Genomic DNA, 24,086 nt, shown 5'->3' with positions numbered 1-24,086 from the left:
ACTGATAGGTGATTTCACACGACCGACTATACATACTCCTTTTTCTTTTAATAGAAGAAAATTAGCTTCCCGTAATTAGGGAGCAGAGACATATTTTTCCTTCTCTGTCTCTGTCATGTCACCTTTGTAATCTGTTCACACACCAGTATCTACAGCTTTTCTTAAGAACACACAAGGCCGAAGGAAAAAACAAAAACATTGATCAGAATGTTTATTGAGCCTCCGGAGTGCACTACAGAAAGTACAGAACCACACCTACCTGGTCTGCCCTCCCCGCATGCACATTCAAGTGTGAGCCAACAAACGTCCCAGTGCCTCTGTGCAAAGGTCTCGCTGCCTCTCCTCCCTTAGAGCCTCTGCTCAGGGGAGGGCAGGGAGGGGACTGAGGCCCAAAGAAGTCACCATAACAAGAGAAACAGAACAACAGGGTGCTTGTCATTTTCTCTGGGGCTCTATCTGAGGCTGTGGTGTGGCCTGGCCTGCTTGGGACTGAGTGACTTCCCCAGAAATCTTCTGGCTCTTCTCAGGTGTGCCACGTGTGGCTCAGCCTCCTCGCTGCTCTCCTCAGAGCTGGAGCCCAGGGAGGAAGCAGAAGGCCCGCCCCGCACGCCTTCCTCGCAGTGGGGTGGGCTGCCCTGGCACTCCTGCCTGCCCTCTGATGCCAGGCTCTGGTTAAAGAAGGCAGTGGCCATGCACTGGGCTGCTGTCTGGTCGCAGGCACAAAGCAACTTCGCGCACAGGCTCTGCCCCGCACCTTCGAGGGGCAGAACAGAGAGCAGACGTGAGGCAGGGCACCATGCTTAAGGGAAGGCCTCCATGGTGGCCTGACCGCCCCTTCAGCCCTGGCTGGACTCCCACCCCCATCTTGAACCTCTTGGCACCCAGCATACCCAGACTCTGCTACCGGAAACATTCCCAGCTTTGTTCTTCCAATCAATTCATACTTGGTGAAGAACCCCCTGAGCATCCCCAGGTCCAGAAACTTCCTTGAGCCCCCAGGCTCGATGGAACATCTTTCCTGCAGGCTTACCTTGCATGAATCCCTACTATATTTCTTTTTTGCTGCCATATTTTTTTAATGTTTTCGTTGCATGCATTGGGCGTGGGGGTGACAGCATGTGTGGCCCATGCAGAACGTGTTTCAAGGTGCTTAGACATAGGTAAACATTCTGCAAATACCCTTGTCTAGTTTTCAAAGATATATTCGGTCTGTGGCATTTTTTTCATCTGATCCTGCCGTGAAGTGTTCATCCACCAGATCAGCCAGGTGTTTTCTCATCTCTCCGACCCTCCAAGCCTCGCATGCTGGCCCTCACATCAGCCCCAGGGCTGTGTGTTTCAGCAGCAGGAAGAGAAGTGTAGAGCGGACACCCACAAGCCTGCTTCCTGGAGCCACTAAGCCCTTCCGCCCCGTGCCCAGTGTCAGGACAGCACCGAGCAGGCTTCAGGACCCCTCATGTCTCATCGCCTGTCACTGCGCCAGGTACAGGACCCTGAGCTCAGAGCTCACAGGGGGTAGGACTGGTTCCCTGAAGCTCTGTGGGAGTTCACAGTACAAATTCGTGTTCTGGATTCTCTGAGACCAGAGGAACGGGGGCCTTCAGCTGGGCAGGTGCGACCTCATGGTGTGATGGCGTCACATGACAATATAATCTGTCACTCGTGGGCTCTCAACCCGCCCCTGCATGGCCCCTTGTCCCCTATAGGCCAGAATGCCAATGTTTCAGTCTTGTGGTCATGACCTGGTACCTGTCCATCTCCCCAGCCTCACCTTGCACTTCAGCCTCCCTGACACCCACTTTCTCTGCCAGCAACACCGAACCACACGTTGGCCCTACACAGCCAGGCGCCCCCAGCATGCCACGATTTTTCTCTTTTCCCTTTTCTTGGAACATCCACCGCCAGCACGGCCATCCTGGTAAGACCTCACCTCACTGCCTCCTCTGACTTCTCCCTAATGCTCCATCCCCACTGCCATACTGGCAGGCTCCCGCCCGCTTCACCCACTTTCCCAGATGCCTGCCCTACCTGTTAGCACTTAGGACATGGATTAGAAAGTCACTGGCTTATCTCTCTTCCCTCCAGGCTATGAGGGGTTGGTGGCAGGGATCGTGCATGCTCACTGTTTTCCTAATTCCTGATGCAGGTTTGTTGGGTAAGTAGATAATTGAGGGAATGGATGGGTGGATGGATGGATGATTAGTGACATGTAAGCGTGGAGCTCTTGGGAAGTGAGAGGCACACATGATCCTACAAGGTGGGACAGACGGCATGGAGGTGCGTGCAGTGTTCGGAGGAAGGAAGGGGGGAGGGGGGCTGCCGGCCAGGGGCTTCCCTAGATGAAAATGCAGACAGGAACCAATCATTGCCAGGCATTTCCTTCTAAACTGCAAAGCATCTGGGAAATGCACGACAGACGAGGAAGAGGAAATGGAGCCTGAGAGGCAGATAGGCCCTGCTGAAAGCAAGCCTGGGTTTGCACTGAGTGGTGAGGCACATGGGATGTGCCTCATCCCCATGCTGTCCCCACCTGAGGCCCTGAATGGTGACAGAGGAGCCTCCAGCTTCCAGGATAGAAAGGGGTCGTGCTGCAGGCCCACCTGTCCCTTCGGCCAGGGCTACTGTCCCCCTTTATGAGGCCCCCCAGATCTCACTTGGGAACAGGTTCTGCTTCTTAGGAAAAGAGAGCCACCGGCATGGTTCAAGGTCTGAGGCAGTGTGGCGTTGTTGCCCCAGCCCAGCTCTGTCACTGACTTCTACTTGAGGGACTTGGGTCCTCGCCCCCACCTCTGCCATCTGGGGAGCCTCCTAGTGCTGTCCGGAAGGCTGCAAGGATGAACCCCACTGACACACAGCAGGAGCTTAGAACCACACGGTGAGTGCTCCCTGCACCTGGGCCTCTGTTCCTGGCCTGCGCCTCACCGGCTCTGTGACTTCAGGCAGCTGACTCAGCCTCTCGAACGTGAGTCTCCTCCTCAGGACAATAGGGGGCCTAGTGTGTGCCTCGAAGTTAAGAAGAGTATTAGGTCACAGGATCGACGAAAAAGTGCCGGGGGAAAGCATCTACACACACACGCTGTGGTCATGGCCTTGACCTGAGTGAAGGAATGACTCACTGAACAGGCCCATGGCACTTACACTTGGGGGCGCCGTCCATGCAGCCCACCGGGGACTGAGGAAGCCTCTCGAGCAGGCAGCCCAGCCTTCTCACCTGCTGCAGACAGCAGTGGTGAGACCAGCAGCACCTACGACCAAGGAAAACCCCTTAGTGCCCAGAGCTCGTGGCTGCCCAGGGCTCCTCACGCCCACCTCTGCGACACGCCCTGCCGCAGTGGGAGATACCGGTGCCCCCTTTCCGGGGTGCATGGGGCTGATGTAACCATAGGCCAAGGGCCACCATGCACGGTGGTTCAGGGTACACACTGCACCAAATGCCACATCCAGGGTACACATCTTAATTCTAAAAGTTCTTTTTTAAAAAATTTTGTAATCCTGTTGACTGCAAAGATGAGTGATGAGCATAATTATTATGATAATTTTCCAACAGATGGAAATAAAGGGCCTTGAGGATGGGCACCAGTTTTAGTTTACACAGGGACAACACGCACTAGCCGCAGCCCCATCCCTGCAAGCTTGTGCATAACAGAACAGTTAATCCCACACCCACAGGGTGCCCCGCTTGGTCCCCAGCCTTGAAAGAGAGTGAGTGGCTGCCTTGGGCATAAACCAAGAACTGTGTCTGGACCAGTGCCCGGCATAGAGCAAGACCTCAGTAAGCACATGGGAAGGAGTTGGTGCCTTGTTCTGAGACCCACGCACTGGCGTGGACGGGGCAGCGTCCACCTGCTGTCCGTCTTTGCACCTTATCAGCTACTCTCAGCATACTCCTCAAACTCCTCTGCAGGTTGAGTTCCGTTTCTCCTCTGTTATTAACTGGGTGGGCTTTTTAGAAAATTGTCCTCTTTCACTGCGCAAGCTGCTTTTGGGTACAGGTCGTGTGATCTGCTCCGTTTAGGTTTCATCATTTTTGTGTCTCCACCACCGAGCCCATAGCTGGCACAGAGCCACAGCTCGAGAAATGTGGGTTGAAGGCACATATGCATGAGGGAATCAATCAACGAATGCATGAGGCCAGTGAAAATCCTCCCAAGAGTGGTAAATATAAAATTCAGATACGAAATTCACCAGTTACATTTAAAAGTCCCTGAGATGCTCATTTCACTGTGGCCTCCGGTAGGATAAATCAACCGGAGACCCTGGTTGTACATGTCACTTGTTGCAAAATAGGCAGAGTTGGGGTCCTCTGAAGTGTCTTTGCTGAGTGACCCCCCTGGGGTGGCTGGAGAGTCTTTGTGGTACAGCTTTAGACCCCCATGTCAAATGACCTGTATCTGTCTGGCTGCCCCTTTGCAAGTAGGTGACCTCAGACAAGTGATACTCAGTCACTCACGTGGAAGATGGGCCTCTGATGGCGATGAGCCCCCCTAAGTGAGACAGTGCGGGCACCATGTTCTTTCTGAGGCCGAAGGTGACAGCCAAGGCAGAGCAGGGCTGTCACCTCTCACTGCAGCGTCTGTGTCACTGGCCTGCCACCCGCACCTGGCCCTACCTGTCCAGGGTGTCCGCTGGTTCGCCTTGTCCTTCTCGCCCACAGTAACAGCCATAAGATTCAAACTCCTCTGGGCACCGGGATGTCAGACAAAAGAGCATCTCTCCCAGCTGCGGCATCACCTGTGTGTTGTCCCCACTCCCCTGATGCAGGAAGGTGACCCTGTCACAAGCTGATGAGAAACAAGGGCTCAAGAGAGCCAGAAGCCCCAGGACAGCGTTCACAGAAGAGGGGGCAGGGCTTGCCATGGCTTCTGACCCTCCCAGGAGCCCTGTGTCCTCCACCTCATGCCACCATTCCTCCGGGAGAGTGTTTTGTGACCAGTCCCCTGTCTAGGATGAGTGCCGTTCAGAGAGAGGTCTTCCTCACTGGGCTTTGCTCTGCCCAGACTCCTTGTGACATCCCCTTGGGCACAGGGACTTGTCAGGAACAAAGATGCTCTTTGGGCGATATTTTATTCTGAGTAGAGGGACTGGCAGGACCCGGCCTCCTGGGGGACCCGGCCTCCTGGTGGTCCTCTTAGGCTGCCTGGCTTCCATCCGGTTAGCGTACTCTGGTGGAGCTTGTCTTCAGAACCTTGATTTTCTGTGTCTGTCTATCTCTCTCTCCCCGCCCCATCCCCACCCTATTCCCCTCCTCCTCTACTATGCAAACCCCGTCTTCATAGGTTTGGTGGAGAAGAACTAAAAAGATGAAGGACCCTGGGCCCAGCCTCCCTCTCAAATGCAGCTGCCCCCATAGCTCTGCATCACATATGTGGAAGGCTGCCCAGGCAGCACCGAAGTCCTCCTCTGTGTCCGGCTGCCTGTGGCCCTGAACAGGAGCAGGACCTTAGGTAAGGCACCCCAAGGGAGGAGAGCCAAGGGAGAGGGTTGCTCAATTCTTTCCAAGAAACCATGACGTGGACGATGCCAGGCCCTTTTCCTCTGGGCCAGTGAGAGCGTGAGAGCGCTCAGTCAGGGGCTTCCTTCCCTGGCCTAGCCTCCCAGCAGCTGCGCCTGCAGAAGCCCATCCTCTCTGAGTCTCACTGGCAAGGGGCTGGCACCTTCTAGCCTCACTAGCATGACAGGGTCACAGGTGATACAGTGGCTTTTTAACCAGCCACCCAGATCCCAAGGCCGGGAGAGGACAAAGCTCCTCTGCCTGCTTCTGCTCACCTTTTCCAGTTGTCAGCTCAGGCCCACGTTTGACAGACGGCACAGCCAGCCCCGAAGACTTAACGCCAGTGGGAACAACAGTTCCCCCTCCAGCTGCAGCAGCAATCTCTGCAGACCCTGAAAATGCGCACCTTTACCGTCCATATTCAAAAACCGACCCGAGAAGAGCAGCCCAAGGCGGACAGATATTTCGGAACTTCGAAGCACCAGGACAGTGTCTTCAAACGGGTTGCAGACGTCAGAGCGGACTCTCAGGGATCCAGGGATGCTACAGGAATCCCGGATTTTCCGTGACAACCTTAAATCTGACAGGAGCCTGTGCTGGGCCCTCAGGACGACATCTCGTGGATGAGAACCGTCCCTGTGAGGCCTAACGTTTGCGTCGAGCTCACTCTCACGTACCTTCGAAGTAAAGCCCCATCGCAGTGTTAACAAGAGACAAGAATGATGGGGACTTAAGCCAACTCCTGGTCCACAATCATGTAGGCAAGCAAAACTGTTGAAACCTTGCAAACACTGCAACAGCGGCTCATCATATTCAGAACCAAGCGCAGGGTCCCCGCTGTGGCCAGCAAGGCTGCCGTGACCTGGCCCTGCCTCCCTGAGACAGGCTCCCCGGCCCGTCGGGATCCCCCTGGGCTCTCCTGTCAGTTGGCCCCACCTGCCTTTCCAGGTGTCCAGCCCAGTCTGGCCCAGACAAAGGGAACAGCAGAAGCTGGGCCCCACCTACCTGCTGACCCAGCACAGTTCTGAGTGCCAGTTGAGGCCTGGGCAGAGTCGCTATAGAGATACTTGGGGGAGACTGGAAGAAAGTATTTTCAAGTATTAAAAGTGGCTGTCTTTACAATGTGAACTTGTAGGTGATGTAAATGAAATGAAATCGGAGCCTTCTGTGTTTTTTTAAAGGCCTCTCCATAGCAGGTAAGCTTCAATTTCTTTCTATGAATGGGTCGATCTTTTCATTTCATTTGTCTACTTTCTCAGGTGCGTTAAAAGTGAACTGGCTTCCTGATTTCTTCCATTTTCAGTCTGGTGTCTTTTCTCCAAGGCTTCCTTGGAGCACACTGGACCTGATAAGCATATAGGAGGCAACAAAGTAGTCAAAAGCAGGAGGAGCCAAGTGTGCTTACCTGGAGGGGTTGTGGTCCTCACGGCTTCTGTGCCTTCCTGGTCTTGGAGTGGTTCTACTCGCAAAAAAGGAGGACAAAGTGAGTATCAACCCCAGCCTGTCCCACCTTGTTCTTCAGGGCAGCTCCCACCCATTGGGCTCAGGAGGCAACGTGGCCTTGGCTCTGCCTCTGGGGGCCTCACAGGGGAGCTCGTGTTGGCAGGGTCACCAGTGAGCCGAAAGGAGATACTCCTCCCCCCACCCTGACACACAGAGGCTTGCTGGGAAACTCAGCTGCAGGTGAGTCTGTTGAAATTATATATATGTATTTTTTTTTAACGGAGAAGAATGAGGCAGAACTGTGTGACTCCCTTAGCTTGCTACATGGCTCTAGGAAGGCAGCTGAGCCTCTGTTTCTCTGTGAAATGAGTTTATTTACTTCTTACCAGTAATTAAGCTCATACTATGTTACAGACTAAACATCTGTGTCCCCCCAGGCCCACATATCAGAATCTTAGCCTCTAATGAGTAGGTGTTAGGAGGCAGGGGCTTTGGGGTGATTAGGTCATGAGGGTGGAGCCCTCATGAATGGAATAAGTGCCCTATAATGGGACCCCAGAGAGCTCCCTGGACCCTTCCACCCTGTGGGGACGCAGCAGGAAGATCACTGTTTATGGATCAGAAGGGCCCTCCCCAGACACTGGGCTGCCAGCCTCCATGACTGTGAGAAGTACATTCCTGCTGTTTACGAGCCACGCAGTCTGTGGTGCTTTTTTACAGCAGCCTGAAGAGACTCAAGCTTACTACACACCAGATACAGCTCCCAGGGCTTGCTCATAGTAACTTACTAGCAACCCCATGGGTGAGCACAATTCTCGCCCCCTTTCAGTGATGAGAAAGGTGACGCACACCTTTCTCATCACTGAGAAAAGGGAGGTCCCTTGCTCAAGGTCACGGGGCTAGGAAGTGGCAGGATGCAAACCCAGGTCACCTGCTAAAGTTGACCCTCCGAACCACTATCTAGGCTGCTGTTTTACTGCTGGCTGACCCACAGAGCTAGAGGTGGTCACTCCGAAGATGCTCCGGAGAGGAAGGAACTGCTTTAAATCCCATGTGTCCGAGGTCAAGATTACGATGGCATTGTGTGAGCACTTACTGAGGGGACGGGGAGAATCTGAATCGTTCTAAGCTGGGGCAGCTGCTTCTCTTCACAGGCAAGATGTACAGATTCAGAAGTAACAGAATACGGCCCTGGACCACCCCAGGCAAATGACCCTGCCTCTCAGAGCTTCTCCTTTAGCTGTAAAGTGGGGGTGATAAAGGGCCTCCCAGGACCAGGGAAGAATAACTCACAGAATGTTGGATGTAGGGGCTTAGAAACACGCTAGCACATCGAGGTCCTCAACAATGTCACCACCCTGTAACCATGTGTAGTAATTGGTAAACAGTTGTTACCCATGATTTATACTTATTAATGTAGTATCATGGTTATTCATCACCACAAGCAAAGTAAATGGTTAGGTTAATTCTTCCGATGACGTCCTGGCTCAGATACTTTTAGGCAAGGGGTTGTTCTCAGTGAGTCACTATCACATAATGGTAAGAAAACAAGTCCTCCAGCCTCAAGTCTGGGATGAGAGACCAGTCCAACAAACCACTTGCTGAATGACGTGGAACTTTCCTACATTATCTATCTGCAAAATGTTACAGTAATATTTCCTCAGGGTCCTAACAAAAAGTGGTCACAAAACTGAACACTAATATTTATTTAGATGGCATTTGTCCTCTGCTGTCTTCTGAAGTCCCCTTGGCTTACCTGTCCTGAAGAGAGTGGTCAGTTGGTCGCCTCTGGTCTCAGCAGACACTGTGAAGAGAAACCACCCCATCATCAATCAGTTATAAATGATCAGTCCAGTCCAGCACCTTAGCCAGGCCAGGGTCACCTGCAAACACAACGGGTTGGGAGCAGAGGGACTGAGGAGAGGAGGCCACGGCAATCTGATTGGGGAGTGAGCGTGTCTGGGCATTGGGCTCAATGCAGTTCCGATTCAGTGACCAAGGGGCCACATCAGGGTCAGTCCCACGTTCAGGAGAAGAAACCAGCCAGTGGGAGAAAGAGCTAGTATTTACCCTGATTGGATCAGATCCTCGTGGGAGGGACTTTATTCCAGAAGGAAGCAAGGACCCATTGGAGGCCTGATCCCAGCCCTGCCACTCGGTGCCGCATCTTGGACAACAACTTTTTCCATCTCAATCTACCACTCAACATGAAGGTTCGTATGGCTGGGCGGGCATTAAATGACATCATGTGTTTTCAGCTAGTCGTCTAGTGTCCTGCGTGTGGTTTGATGGTATGTGCTACTTTGGCAGTTCTGCTAGAGTTTCTGGAAGAAGATGCTGGTCCAGAATCTGCTCATGCTCTCTCTCATTTAATCTTCTGCCATCCTAAAGGACAAGTATAATCACCCCCTTTCAGGGGTTGGTAAACGACGGTCTGGCCCTTGGCATGTTTTTGTAAATAAAGTTTTATTGGCACACGGCAACAGCCATCTGGTTACGGATCGTCTACAGTTGCTTTCCTGCTACAATGGCAGAGTTGGGTCGCTGTGACAGAGATCTTCTGTCTGAAATGTTTGCTGTCTATCCGGCTCTTCACAGAAAGCTCGCCAATCCCTGCTTTATGCTTGGAGAGGTTAAACTACTCTGCCAAAGACACACAGCTAAAATGTGGGAAAGCCCAGATTCTATCCCAAGTCTGCCTGCCCCCAGCACATAACTGCTTCATCCCATGGTGGTGAGGACACTTACAAGCCCTACAGCTTTTCCTCTCAACCCGCCCGCCTGCCCCTGGGTGGGTGAGTGTCGACCCCGCATCAGGCCACCGCCTCTCGGGAGGGCATCTGTGTGCACAGACTAGGTCTCGGTGTGCATGCACGTGTACTGGGGGCAAAGCTGTGTGACCCACTGCCCATCCCCAGTTAGACTCTAGACTCCTTGAGGAAACCCGTTTCCTTTCCGTGTTCCCCAGGCTCATGCCACAAGGGGACGGTGGTTCAGGCTGAGGACAATGGACAATGTACCAGTTGGGGATTATTCGGGGATTGTCTGGTGGGCTGTGAAGTCTGCAGCATTTTCTTTAATTTAGTATGGAAGCCACTGGGCATGGTTACTGCTTGGGCAGGGCACCCGGTGAAGCTCTGGTGGGGTGCAGGTGCCACTTCATCTCTTTTCTAGACCTGGACCCAAAGGCACAGGCTGTGCTGGAGCTGTTGAGGATGAGATGCCCTTGGACATGGACATCCCGGGGGTGAGTCACACCACAAGACTCTGCTTCTCTCCTCACTGTAGCAGCAGCAGCAGCCTCAGGGGGGAGAAACAAACAAACTTCTAGGGAGACCTTGGACACCATAATCCCCTGAGGGCAGGGTGACCAGATTTAACACCTAAAAATACAGGGTGCCTAGCTAAACTGGGATTTCAGATGAGGAACAAATACTTTCTTAGTCTAAGTATGTCCCAGAATTTGCATGGGACATACTTATACTTAAAAGTTATTTGCTGTCCATCCAAAGTTCAACGTCAGGTGGTTGAGGGTGGGCATTCTGCAGTTTATCAGACATGAAAACCCTACCAAGCTGGAGTCGGAGTGTGGGACAAAGCTGGACGAGTGGAGATTTGGGGTCAGGAGGAAGGAGGAGTGGTTCTGGAATGCACTGAAGCTGATCCATTCATGGCAGGCTCCCGCAGGGGGCATTGAGAGGAGATAATTCCAGCAAGTAGTCCGATAATACAATCAAAAGGGGCATTTGGGTTACACACCTGTCCCTCTGAGCTCACCTTCTCCTGAGAGGGCCACCAGGCTGCTGTCGATGGGCTCCACAGGTTCCACTGAAAATAAGAGAGCCGCCAACAGCAATGAGTGATGGATGCAAGGTCAACACCAAGGGTCTCAACCAAGAACAGGCTGGGCAGGGATCAAGAGCGAAGGGGTGCCGTTCCTCTATCTTAGGGTTCCCTGCCTCTCGTACACCTCCCAGAATGCAGGGGTGCCCAGAAGCCCTCAGCTCAGGAGGGACCCCAGGTGGCTCTGGGTTCTGGTGGAGGAGGTGACGCTACTGAACGCAGAATGTGGCAGTGGAAGGGCTGCAAACCCTGAAGGATGGTGGCTGTGGAGTGCGGCATCCTGACGAGAGGATCACTGTTCTACAGGGAGGCAGGATGGCAGAGAGAAAGGGTGCTGGGCTCAGAGAATACCTAGAGATGCAGCACACACCCCACACGCATGCACACACACATACCATATCACACGTGCACACACCCAGAAATCTACCACACACCCCCACATCAGCTCCCTCTTCACCAAACACTGCAGGACTATTTCTGGGAAAGAGACCCCAGCTCAGGAAACAAGGCATGCTCTGCGAAGGTGCACCTTGAACTTCCCACCCCAGGTACCCATGGTGTTGGACTGAGAGATCGTGGGAACTTTGGTGAACAAGAAATAGCAGGCATATGTCGCACGCCGATCCACCAGCTCCCATCAGGTCCGAGTGAGAACAACCTCCCTGGGGGGCCTTACCTCTGGGCACAATGGTCGTCAGCTCCTTCCTGCTGGTTGTCTCTGTAAAGGAAACCCACAGAGAGCAGTGGGTGTGTGGCCTGTGAGAGGGAGATGGCCTTGGCACCTGAGGACACACAGCACCCACACCAGGGTCCCACAGCAGCTCCTGCCCCCACCGTCAACCCCACCAAGGATGCAGGGCTGGGCTCTTCCTACCCGGAGGCTGAGCCAGGCAGAAGGAGGGGTCCAGCAGGTTCAGGGAGGAGTTGATCGTGGACTGGGCCAAGCACTCGATGGCAGCCTTGTCACAGGAACACAGCAGGCGCTCACAAGGGTCCCTGGACTCTGTACACGGAGCAAGGGCAGAGCCAGCTGGACGAGCTCACTTGGAATTCCAAGAGGTAATGCAAACCCTGAAGCTGAGCTCCCGCTCTGCCCAGCCCACACCCCACGCCTCCCGAGGTCTCCTCATCTCTTGGGTGTGCTCCATCTCTTCAGGGGCTGGGTGGGTCCAGTCTGGACCCCTACGCCCTCCTGTTCTCACACACTCACACCCCACCCATCGAGCCGTCTCATGGGCTCTGCTTTCAACCTATTTAGAGTCTGCCACGTCTCCCCATCTCCTCTTCACTGTCCCGGCCACCCCATCGCCTCCTGTGTGGGTTACATCGATGGCCTCCTAACAACTCCCCGTCTCCTCCCTGGCTGCTCAGTTTATTCTCAGTCTGTTCTCAGTCTGATCCAGAGCAGTGCTTTGTCACACCATCACGCCATGTTTTTTGTGTTCAGAACCTCCCAAAGCAAAGTTAAAGCCACTGATCCCGCTCCTTCTCAGACTTCATCTCCTTCTCCCTCCCCACCCCATTCCTGACTCACTGGCCCCCTGTTTCTCAAACACACCAGGCACCTCGAGCCTCGGGGTCCACACATGCCATTTCATCCATCTGCATGGCCCTTCTCCCCGATATGCCTCGTCTCTTCCTTTGCTCAACTGTCATCTTCTCTGGGAGGCTGCTCTTGACCTTCCTATTTAAACAGGTGCCCCCACCCCAGGCTCCCTATGCCCTTCCCTGATTGACTGCCCTCCACAGCTCTCGTCACTATCTAACAGACTGTATCATTTGTTTTTGGTATTTTCGGTGTCTGACAACCATGGTGCAATTACAGAACGCCGGGACCATCAGGATGTCCCCAGTGCCTAGGCACTTGTCTTGGACTTGGTGTAGGATCTCGGCACATTTCTGATGAATGAATGAATGAATAGTGCCTTCAGTGTTCACTGTGTGCCTCACCGAGTGACTTACACCCGTGCCTCTCCTCACATCTTTCTGGAAGCTCCTTTCTCCAGCTCATCCTTGTCACCTGGCCTGTAGAGTCCGTCTCACCTGGATTCAAACCCTGGCTCTGCCACTTAGCAGCTATGTGACTGAACAAGCTATTTAATTTCTCTGCACTTTCCTCCCCTTGTCTGAAAGCTGGGAATAATGACTCCCACCTAACAGGATTCTCTGGAAGATCAGAGTTGCGGTGTACCAAGTGTATGGCACATAGTAGGCACTTCTACCGGGCGGCTCGAAGATGGCACCGCCAATGCGCCATGCTCATCCTCATCCTCCCTCTCTGCCTTTGTCTACTCTGCTTCTTCTGCCCGGAGACATGAAATAAAACTTCTGGAGTCACACCTCGAGCAAGGTGGACAGCTGATTCTTACAAACAACGACCAGAGCCTTCTTCATGCATCACAGCTTCTCCCTCCACTTCCACCGTCGCATTCTTAACATACACCGGTCACCATGCTAATTCTTTTATGAGCATTATTTATCTTTCATAACAAGTCTTGAGACAGGTTTTCCCCTCCCCACTTGAGGTTCAGAGGAAGTAATAATTGCCCCTATGTCACATGATACGTGAGTAGCGCACTATTTGCCCTTCCCAAGTTCCCAGGGTTGCTACAAGTATGAAAATTGTAAATCAAATAATCTGCGGATTAATTATCGTGTTAACTCAAAAAAGCATGTATTGCACACCTACTGTGCGAGGTATAAGTGCCATAGAACCGGCTCTCGTGGGGCCCTAAGTATAGATGACAATGATGTCAGGGGTGGTGATGATGAACTCGAACTCAGGGAGCCCTTGGCCTGGTCCTGTCTGGGGCCTCTGAACGGTCAGCTCTCACCCAGCTCCCCGAGGACACCTGGAGGTGCTCACCACATGTGATCTTCTTGCTGACACAGTTGACATCTGTGCTAATCTTGGTGGGGTCCTGGAGACAGTCCATCTCCGCAGCCTCCTCGTAGCACCTGCGGTGCTGGAAGCAGCAGCTGTGGCGGGAAGGGGAGGCGTCAGGAGGGAGGCAGGCAGCCTGCGATCACCCCGTGTCTCCGGATGGTTCCTGGCGGTGGTCTGGTTCAAACAGTGCACTCCCACCACACACATGCACACACTCACACAATATTTGAATTATATTGCCTATGCAACAGGTGCTCTTATTATTGTGAGCCTTTACATATGTGAGGGCTGAGACACGTGGGGCTCTGGAACTTGCCAAGGCCAAGGTTGATCACAGAGCGTGGCTGGCACTGAACGTGGTCAGGCAGCAGCGGCACAGAGGAGGCCAGTGGAGACAAATGGAAAGAAGAAAAAGTATACAGGCATCTGATGACCTTGGGCAAGTCACTAAATTCCTCACATGACATAACACATAAGAATTTGGGGGATGGCGTTCAAGAAATCATCTATATAAATCCTACCATGTGATAGGTGCTCAAAAAATGGTAGCAATTGCTTTTGCAATCCGGTGTGCAAGTTCAAGGTGGCACCTCCCTGCCCTCCAGGAGCTTGGAAGTCCCCACCCCTATCAACTGAACAGTGTAATGTGATTGAAGTTGAGTGTGACCCACAGTCCTGCCAGTTTCTCGCCATCGACGCTTTGATCTTTCTTTCGGGGCTGGGGACTGTGATGAATTACTGCTTCATTGCTTCGACTTCCAGGTGTTAAAGGCGTTTTAATAATTAAAGGAAGTGGTAAGGGAGGACCCGAAAGGAAAACGTTGCCAGAAATGGCCCTGGCACCATGCCCCTACAGAACCAGCCCCTCCCTTTCCGCAGGTCAGCGAGCTGTCTCCAGGAGTCGGTTTGCTCATGGTCCCAGAAATGGGACACGGCCCTTTTGGTCCAGAGGTGACCTATACCTTTTCTCAGAGATTTGGAGATGGGACAGATCTGTGTTTTAATTCCAAAGCCATTTGTCCTTGTCAGTCAAGGACATACCACTTTCTAATCAATTCATTTATTTCTTTTTCATCTCTGAAAAGCAATTGGAAGTTGACTACCTAGTCAACCAGTTAATTTATTGAGCTCCCTGTGCCAGCTGCTGGGGTCTGTGCTGGGGCTACAAAGAAATACTGCTGTGCAGACCCTCCTCAGAGGGTGTTGAGTGGGGTGGGAGACAGGCGTGTCCACCTGGCAGAGGATCCCACGTGGTAGGAGCAAGAAAGGGGAGCCCAGATGTTTGGGGGTCCCAGAGGTTGCCCTGATGCATTCGCAGAGACCCCGCCACTGCAGCTCGGCAATACTGTTGCTGCTGCCGCTGCTGATACAGCTGCCATTCGTTACTGTCACCACTCCCACGCCAGCCCTACTGCAACTCACTACCGCTGATTCACTCATACTCTCAAATACATAATAAGCCAGGCAGAATCCCAACCTCTTTAACTTGTACTTGGCTATTTAATCCTAAATAGTATCTCTATACGGTTGGCATTATTATTACCTGTATTTTATGGGTAAGAAACTGGAGCACAAAGCAGTTAAATAACGTGCCTCAGGTCACAGAGCCCACAGGACCAGAGGACTGGAATTACTGGGTCATACGTGATATGTCAAAACACCCTAACAGATTCCACCGATTTCTCCTAAAGGACCCTCCAGCGGCCAGTGTCTGTCTGGCGTGTCCTTGCTAACACTTGATGCCTCTACAGGTGCGATCACCAGGTGGGTGGTATCTGGTTCTAATGCACTGCCCTTGTTTGTGGGGAGGGAGGGCATCCTTATGGGGCGCTTGTTTTTACTTTCTCTGTATTCCCCACTAGACACGTACCTCTCTGAGGCAGGGATAGTGTTCGGTTTATATAAAGCACAGTGTTTACATGTTATTGGTATTTGGTACACATTTGTGGAAAATTGAACAGAAACCTATCCTGAATTAAAGGTAGTTCTCAGGATTTATTTTGCTTAGGAGTCACCTGGACAGAATGTTTAAAATCCGGACTCCCAGGGTCTCCCTAAAGGTCATCGGAGTCACTAAATCTGGAATGGGTCTCTAGAACCTGCATTTTAGCATGCCTCCGGGTGGCGGACCGGAACTCTGAGAAACTAAAATAGAGTTTAGCGTGCTGGCCATAACATAGGATCTTGACAACTTCCTAGGATGTGAGCAGATCTCAGATTGCAGATTAACTGCAATTTAAAGGTGAGGAGAGCAATCACCCAGCAGGGAGCTGTCTGTGTCCCCACTCTGCTAAGCACCAGCCAGCCCTCCACGGCCTCCCCTGGGGTCCTGCTCACCCGTCAGATTCGTCCACGGGCAGCCCTTCCATCTCAAACCTGCAGGCACAGCCGTAGTCTTCCAAGTCTCGGGGGCAGAGCCCAGCCACGCACCTCATGCCATTGACGAACTGGAGCAGCGCGGGGAAGTTGGTGAAGACGGCCTGCAGCCAGGTGAAGTGGGAGCCCAGGCAGTCTGAAGGAGGAAGAGCAGGCTGGGCGCTGGGAGCCAGAGCCCAGGAGGGAGCCCTGACCCGTGACTTCCTACGGCTTGAGTGGCTGGTGCCTCGTCAACCTACTAAGCACTTACTGTGTCCTCAGGACTGTGTTGGATTATTAAAGTGGAGTAGGTTTATAAGCCGGGGGCCCTGCTGATTGCCCACCAAACAGCCATTATCCCTTCCTCCTTACCAAAAAGAGTGAACAGTACTCAAGGAAGGTGAGCCTTCTCCCCAAGGCCCTGGGGAGGTCACATGGTCACTCCCAGCTGGTCATGGTCATCCTGTGCTTCCATGATGGTCTAGGGCTGGCTATGGAACCCAGATGTGTCCAAAACAACTTAATGGAAAGTCTATGAGAGGCTTTGGAAAATACTTTTTCTCCTAATAAAGAATAAAGGCATATGAGGAGATCCTTTTGATCTACACCATTCTCCTTCCTTGAATGTGGGTGAGGACATGCTGGCTGGAACTGCAGCAACCACCTTGCAACCATGAGGTCCACGCTGGAAAACCAATATGGAGCAGTGGGCCAAGACAGAATGAGCCTGCTGGGTCTCAGACCGGCATTGAGATACTTACTGTGCCAGACCTGGTGGTGCCTGCAGATGGCTTATGCGAGATGCTTAAAGAGCTTTATTATTTAAGTCACTGTCAGCTTGCCGAATGGATCCCAAATGATAGACTACAGACACTAGAGAACTGTAAGTCAGTGCAGGAAGAGAAGGGTTACAGATGGTAATAATACGGGGCACCTACTATGTTCCTGACACTGTGCTTGAAATAGCACAAGAGAGTGACTGATGCTTTAGAAAGCATTCACCTCTTCTCTTATCCTGTAAACCTCATGTTAATCCCACAAGGCGCATGTTATTCTGTCACCTTCTTTTCACAGGTAAAGAAGCTGAAGGTCAGCACCACGCCCGAGGTATCCACCAGTGACAATGACTGGCCCTAAACAAAAATGCTTGTGCAAACAAAACAGACATGAAAACAGTAACTAGTTGTTTGGCTCTCACCCTCATGCCCTCCCCCTCTCCACGGCTGCCTTCTGACCGGAGGGCCAGTGGGGGCTAAGTGCAGGGACTGAAGGGCACAGGGTCACCAGAGGGAGCTTGGGGGGTCCAGAGTGGCCTGTGAAGACCCACAGGACCCAGCCCTGACTATTCTAGTTTCTTCCTCATGGAAACTTCCTTCCTCTGATTTCTGCATGCTCTAATCCAAAATGTGAAGAAATGACTCTACGCTCATGAGAAAAGCCGCTGTAAGATTTGTGTGTGTGTGTGTGTTTATGTAAACACGTGTTTGCACTAAAAAATTTACAGGCGCCTGCCCTCAGTCACGTGTGCCGTTAGACGCAGCCCGTGCCCAGTGCTGTCTAATTCAACAGCAGTTGAGAATCTTCTGGCTCGCGTCCATCGTATTAGTCTTCCATCTTGAGTAATTTAATCAATGGTAGAGACCATTCTGGTAGTTAATAGTTGCTTGATAGATATGTTATTGATAAATGCCATTAGAATTCTTAGGCCTTACGTATAGTTATTAGTCGGGGAGAGAAAATAAAATTACTTCGGTGTAGGGACACTAAGCTCTGGATTCAGAGGAGAACGTCTTTCTTTCAGCTGTGTGGCCTCAGGCAAGTCCCTTAACTTCCTTAGCCCCAGTTTCCCCACCCTAGGATGGGGCTGCCATTCCCCTCCTGGCTAAGCTGTGGTCAGCACTAACCGGTGAAGTCACTGGGCAGCTTGGTGAGGCACCCTGCACCAAAGGCGCTGTGTGCCTGCTCGGAGCCTGGATCACACTGTTCGGGGCTGGCTGGGAAGGCCGTGGGAGTGCGGGGGGCAGAGACCAAGGTCATTCCTGAGATTTGCCCCCCGCATGCCATGCTCTGGGGGATACAGCCGCATTCAGACCGAACTTACCGAAAATTTCGGTTGCACTTTCCACATTTTTGAACATGCCATTGAAGAGTGTGATATCTACGTGGAAGGAAGAGACAACAAATTACAGAGCCTGGTTCCTCCCCTTCCCTGTCCACCCCTGTCTGGTGAACAGTAAGTACAAGCCCTTTCCCTTTCTCTAAGGATAGATTTGACCTAGGGCTGACTTTCTAATAACACAGGTTACCATAGAGACCGGAGAAGATGAAACAACAGCTGTGCTACTAGGCGACACTGCGCAATGGTTAAAAACACAAACACAAACAAAACCCCTGGGTGGTGAGGGGCACCTGGACTGGCAGGAACTGTAGGTGAACCGTAAATACCAGGTGGGTTGACTCCTGGGCAGGTCCTGGGCTTACCAGAAACTGCAGCTGTGAAGGTGTTACTAGAGACACTGATTCCTATGGAGAATGAAGCTTCTAGGCCAGGGAGGGTCCCAGGGCTGCTCCACAGGAGCAGTTACCTGGGGCTCCTGGGCTCTGTGTTGTCACTGCCAGGCCACTGTCACTGAAGAGGCTTGGCCGCCATGACTGGCTGGTACACTGTTTCCTGGCCTAGATTCTTCTAAGTGCCAAGTGTGGCCTGTGAGTTCAAAAGTCTACTTAGGACCTCCTGTGGGCCTTAGCCTTCCTTTGGGGATTATGCCATTTGGAGAAAGGCCACTTGTCACTTGGGTCTGGGTGGGACTGGTCACTTTGCAGGAATCATGTGCAGATAATTCAGTCAACTCAGCTCACCTCCCTGAGAGGTCGGATCTGAACCTTGAATTCGGGGCTAACAGGCAACGAGTTCAGTATGCATTAAGTTCTTCAGTGATATCCCTGTGATCCACCTCTACGAAAGCATCCCCCGCCCCCCGCCCCGGGAACATTACGGGTCCTCTAATAACTGCACATCATCATCTGTCTATTGTTGCTCTGCCTTCGGAAGCTCAGAGCTCAGGTTGAAGCTAACACACGAGTTACCTCTGACCCTGTGATCAGACCAGTCACTTCCTTCTAGTTTCCCCTTCCAGCTGCCATTTCTCTTTCGATGGGAATGTTTAGTATTTTGTCTCGAAGGAGAGACAAGTGGTGGGTCGGACTGTTGAGGGAGAGGCTTTTGAATCCCTTTACCTACAAATGTCACCACAGTAAGTGGCTTTTCAGAAGGGGGCATTTTCTCTGCCAACATCCTAGCAACGTCCTGCCCCACTAGGTCTCCTAAGAAAAGTTCAAAGAATACCTACTGATGTTTTTTGAGAGTCCTGGAGGCAGCTCCTGCGGCCGGTTGGGGGTGTCCAGAGGGTGGCCACCTGAGAAGGAGGAGGTGGGATTAGTACGAGCAGGGCCACCACCTGCCAGCTGGGCCAAGGCGGGGTGACAGGCCGGGTGACAGCCGGGGTGGTGGCCGGATGCACATCAGTTCAGCCCTGTGCATGTTTCCGGCACCTGCCAGGTGCTAGGGCTCGGGGGTAGCTCTTGAAGACAGTAATGCAGACTTTCCCAGCAGGAGGGGACTTCAGTTCCATTTGAGATCTTATTGCAGAGTCCAGGGGATTGCTAGGGCGCATTTGGCCTCCCTGCCCCAGAAACTGTTCAATAGCACACCAGCCAACAGCTAAGAATACTTCAGCAGCAATCGTAAACTATTTCCTGCTCCTCGATGGTGACTTTGTGTGTATTCCTGGTGCAGCGGGTGAGTAAGTTCCTGCTCTAGAGGTTGGAGACGGTCCTCTAGCTGAGATGTGCTATTAGGGGCGCTGGGCCCCTCCACACTCCTCCCTACCGTTCAGAATATGGACGCCCACACACTTCCATTTGCAACCGACAAAGTCACCCTGGCTCTGAAATTGCTTATCTCAGAGGACTGGGTTAGCGCACTCCCACAGTGCAGAGGGTAGCAGGGGTGGGGGTCAGAAGAAACATGAGGATAAACTTCACCGGAACAAAACTGATTCCGATTCGGTGGAAGAGGAAGGTGACGAGCATTCCTACTGTTCTTGCTTCAGTTGGCATGCGTCCCTGCCTCTCACCCTCTGCCTGACACTGTGAGGCACGTACTATCACAGCATTTTACAAACAACGAAACAGACTCACCGATGAAGCTCCAGCAGCTTCTGACTGGGCACCTGGGCTTTCCTTGCCCTGGTCCCCGCCTAGCACCCCTGAACCACCTCCTACCTTGACTCTTATCTCCTGCGATGCTGAAAAGCTTAGGTTTTCTAGACACCAAGCTACTTCTCATCATCCTGCCTTTGCTGTGCCCTAGGCCTGGGGTGCCCGCTCTTTTGTCTGCTCTGCTTTGCATTGCCGACTCTTTCCAACATTTTAGGGCTCCACTCGAAGTTCAAGGAGTTCCACCTGGCCCCCGGCCTGGGCACTCCAGGAACATTTCCCTGTGCTCCCCTAATGCCAGGCTTCCTTCTCTCATTGCCCTTATAACCTTGTGCTACAATGATCTGTCCGTGTAACTGTTTCCCCACTAAACTGGGAACTCACTGAGGGTAAGCACGCTGACGACGGATGCACAATCGCTGTCTGCTCAGTGAATGAATGAGTATACTATGGTTGGACCAGCCACCACAGGGCCAATGAGTGATGCCCACTAGGATCACAGACTCTTAGTCCAGTGAACGTTTAGCAAATTTAGGGGACGTCATCTCTAGATAGCAGAAGGATAAGGTCCATTAGTGGTTACGAGTGGGATGTCCTAATATTAAGTATTGTACCCAGAATATCAGTCAGGAATACACTCAACCTGCCTTTGCCCACATCCCCCCTCCAGGGGTTCTGGAAGGAGAGGGACCCTCAGAGGACAATGGGAAGTGAGAGCCTATATCTCCGTATGCTGTGGGGCTGGTGCAGTAGACTCCATCGCAAAGCTCCCCGAAGTGCAGAGCTTACAGTGCATGTGGGAGGTCCTCCTCCTAACACCCATCTACCGCCACCCCGCCGGCCAACTCCTGCCTTCCCAGAGAGGAGAACAGAGAGACCAGCACCTGCCCCGCTGTGTGGAGGGGCAGACACGCTGGCTGCACCCAGCCCCACCCCAGGGATGGCAGACACCCCCCAGAGAGACCCTGTGAGGCACTGAGACCCTCCCTATGGCACGCACACCTGACGCGTTGTCTTGAAATCTGACTCGGACCGCACTGGGGGGCAGCCACGAGAAGGCACAGAAAAGCTGTTGAGTACTTCACATTTTCGTCACCAAAAATGAGGCAGGACAAGATCATGGCTGGAACTTGATCCAGTTGGGTTGAAGTCTTGGTAAAGTTTGAGTGGCTGACATACAAGCCCCAGTCTCACTAACAATCGGGTTCTGATTCATCGTAAAAACAATTTCATAAGGAAACAAATTACACACAGAAGAAGTAATGAATGAATAGGAGCCCAGCAACTTCTAGAGGTGGCTGGTCCACTATGCCCTGGAAAGAAGGTCTGGGCTGGTGTTTGGAAGCACTTGGACCTGGCGAGAGACTTCAAGTCTCATGTGAAGAGGTTATACTGTGATTTTGACTTCCAAGCTCCTGGGTAACAAGCAAACCTCTTGTACTGTCCACTAACTTGGATCATAGTCAAGATTAATGGTCAGTACTATTGTGGACCCATTTGGCCTCACGCTTACTATTGTGTTTGGAAGGGAAGCTTACAGGGGGAGAATCCAGAGTGTTGGTCCAGAGTTCACCTGGATATGAGAAGAGAATAGAAGAACACCTGGCAACTCATTACTCCAGGGCCCAACCTTCCGCGGGAAGGAGCGCAGTGTGCTGTTGGAGAGCTGCATCAATGAGCACGCAAGGAAGAAAAGTGGATGGCACCAGAAGACTCAGAGTTGAAACCAAGACTCCAAGGGACCTTGAAATGACTATCCCAGGCTGCCAAGAAGTGTGCTTCCATGACCAGGTTTTGGTGGCATGGGACCCAAGTTTAGAATACGGGGGTTGTGTGTTCACCCTTCATACTGGCCATACCTACAAAGGGGACAAGAGCTATGTGGCCTGTCAGGAAGGCCACTCCAGGGTCATCGGCAAAACAAGGGACAGTGGCCCGTGAGCAAAGGGGAGGGGGTGCTACCAGGTGGGGAGAAGATTGCTTACCTGCCTTTGTTCTCCCTGGCTCCCCACCTCGTCTGTCATGCATTATACAGCATGCTCAGAAATATCCATTGCATTAAACTTACAGTTTATCATGAATGTGTGACTTCCATCACTCATCAGGCAAGGGGGTAAAACAGTCATGAGCAAATCAGATGAAGTTTGGCAGTATGTCCAGTGCTCAGGTTAAGGAACTATGAACTAAGCCAGAAACACAGTGTAAAATACCAGTACTCACCCACACCTGGGGCCACCAGCATCCCTATGAGGAGAAGCACAGCCATCGCCGAAGAGCCCAGGGTGGGACTGAGGCGTCAACAGGAGCAGCCTTCTGGGAGAGAAGCCAGTGGAGTATGACAGGTATGCTTTCAGAAATGCTACAGGACCCCTTGTCCCACCAGTCAGTGAGCTCAAGAAGAAAGCCTGCAAGGCTTTCTGTCCCAGCTTTGCCCCAGCTAACAATGTGCCATCAAAGAGACTCAGTTTATCCATCTGTAAAATGGAAACTTCGCTGGGTGCTCCTCCAGGACATGTTTCTTTCATTCATTCATTCATTCATTCATCGGGCATGTTGCAGGGATCTGGGAATGCATGGTGAGGCACGCACACTCCTCACCTGTGACTTGTTCACAGACTAATGGGGAAGGGAGGCATTTAGCAAATGACCTACTTTGACTTCGGCCAGTTGAATTTCAAATAACCCATGCATGATGATACAGCAGCATTCCGAATACCTAGTTAGCCGGCTGACTTTGAACATTCGTCCATCACCTGACGTGAGTAATTTGTCCATGGAGTGGTGGTGCTGCCTGCTAGCAAATTATGCTCCATCCTGCCTCCTTTCCTTGGCTTTTCAGCAATTAGAACACTTCGTTGCTGTCCCAGGGGTTAGAGAGACGTGTCTCGGGGGCAGCCAGGGGGGCGGGGCAAGGTGGGCAGTGTCCAGGAACCCACCACATTTCAACTGCAGCTGCCCTGTGCCTGGATCAGCCATGTTAACTGCAGCAGGCACTCCTGTGCTCAACTGTGTATTCCACAGGGAAGGAAAGAACTTCAAGACCAGAGGGATTCTGGAATGATGTTAGCTTCCTGGGAATGTCACTCCATAAGGAATGCTAGATGGATGGTTGACTGGCCTATTCTACTTTCGAGCATGTTTTTAGGACAAAGTGTGAGTGATAGTGCAGTGGGACCGTGTTCCCCCAGTGGCACACTCAGGGCTGCTGGGTAAGGTTGTACATGCTGTTCAATGTGCAAAGTGTTACACTGAGCGAGCAAGCAGGAGCTGAAATGCAGCCAGTGCTCCACCCGCGAGCTTGCCCTTTGCAGGGCCGCGGCAACCTGCAATTTGCCCTCCCCGAGGCAAAGGCTGCCCCGTACCCTGGCGGTCATGCATAGATACCCAGGGCTGTGGTGGGCATGCCGCCGGTGGGCAGGGCCTGGCATTGAAGAAGGTGCTTCAGAGGAGAAGACACCGGTAGGATGTGAGGTCACTACTCTACAAACCTCCCCCAGGGCCTAGCCCAGCCTCTGGTGGCTGTGAACTAAATGTTTGCTGAATGAATGCAAAAGAGCAGGGGGAAGTTCTTGGGGATTCTCACTCAGCTGGAGCATTCTCTAATATTCTGCTTATGATCTGATTTTGCTCAGGCTTAATGCTCTGCCTGTAACTTTTTTGAGCCACACAAATTCGTAGAGCAGGTTCACTTTCAAGGTTAGGCAGGCTCTCTGTTCCGTGGAGGTTCAGACCTGAATGACTCTGTGTCATGGCCATGAACCCTGACTGGAAACTAGGGGCGAGGCCTGGGACGTCTCCCGATGGAAAGTGACATGCGCAGGAAAGCCCGTGCATGGGTGAGCAGCTGGT

General features: G+C 52.4%; 1 protein-coding gene across 1 annotated transcript; it reads right to left on the bottom strand.

The window, feature by feature from the left end:
• Positions 1 to 82: 82 nt before the first annotated feature.
• OC90 (otoconin 90) lies at positions 83 to 22,503 on the bottom strand. Its single transcript, XM_024572069.2, has 14 exons — positions 22,458 to 22,503; positions 19,370 to 19,435; positions 18,121 to 18,177; positions 16,002 to 16,176; positions 13,644 to 13,756; positions 11,652 to 11,780; positions 11,454 to 11,495; positions 10,712 to 10,762; positions 8,691 to 8,738; positions 6,897 to 6,950; positions 5,767 to 5,883; positions 4,610 to 4,781; positions 3,139 to 3,245; positions 83 to 754 (listed from the first exon to the last, which is right to left on the bottom strand). The coding sequence occupies exons 1-14, from the start codon at positions 22,501 to 22,503 to the stop codon at positions 453 to 455; spliced, it is 1,479 nt and encodes a 492-aa protein (XP_024427837.2). The 3' UTR covers positions 83 to 452.
• Positions 22,504 to 24,086: the final 1,583 nt, after the last annotated feature.

Source organism: Desmodus rotundus, chromosome 8 (assembly GCF_022682495.2).
Source record: "Desmodus rotundus isolate HL8 chromosome 8, HLdesRot8A.1, whole genome shotgun sequence".
Classification (NCBI taxonomy): Eukaryota; Metazoa; Chordata; class Mammalia; order Chiroptera; family Phyllostomidae; genus Desmodus; species Desmodus rotundus.
This window is presented reverse-complemented; position numbering and strand designations above follow the sequence as displayed.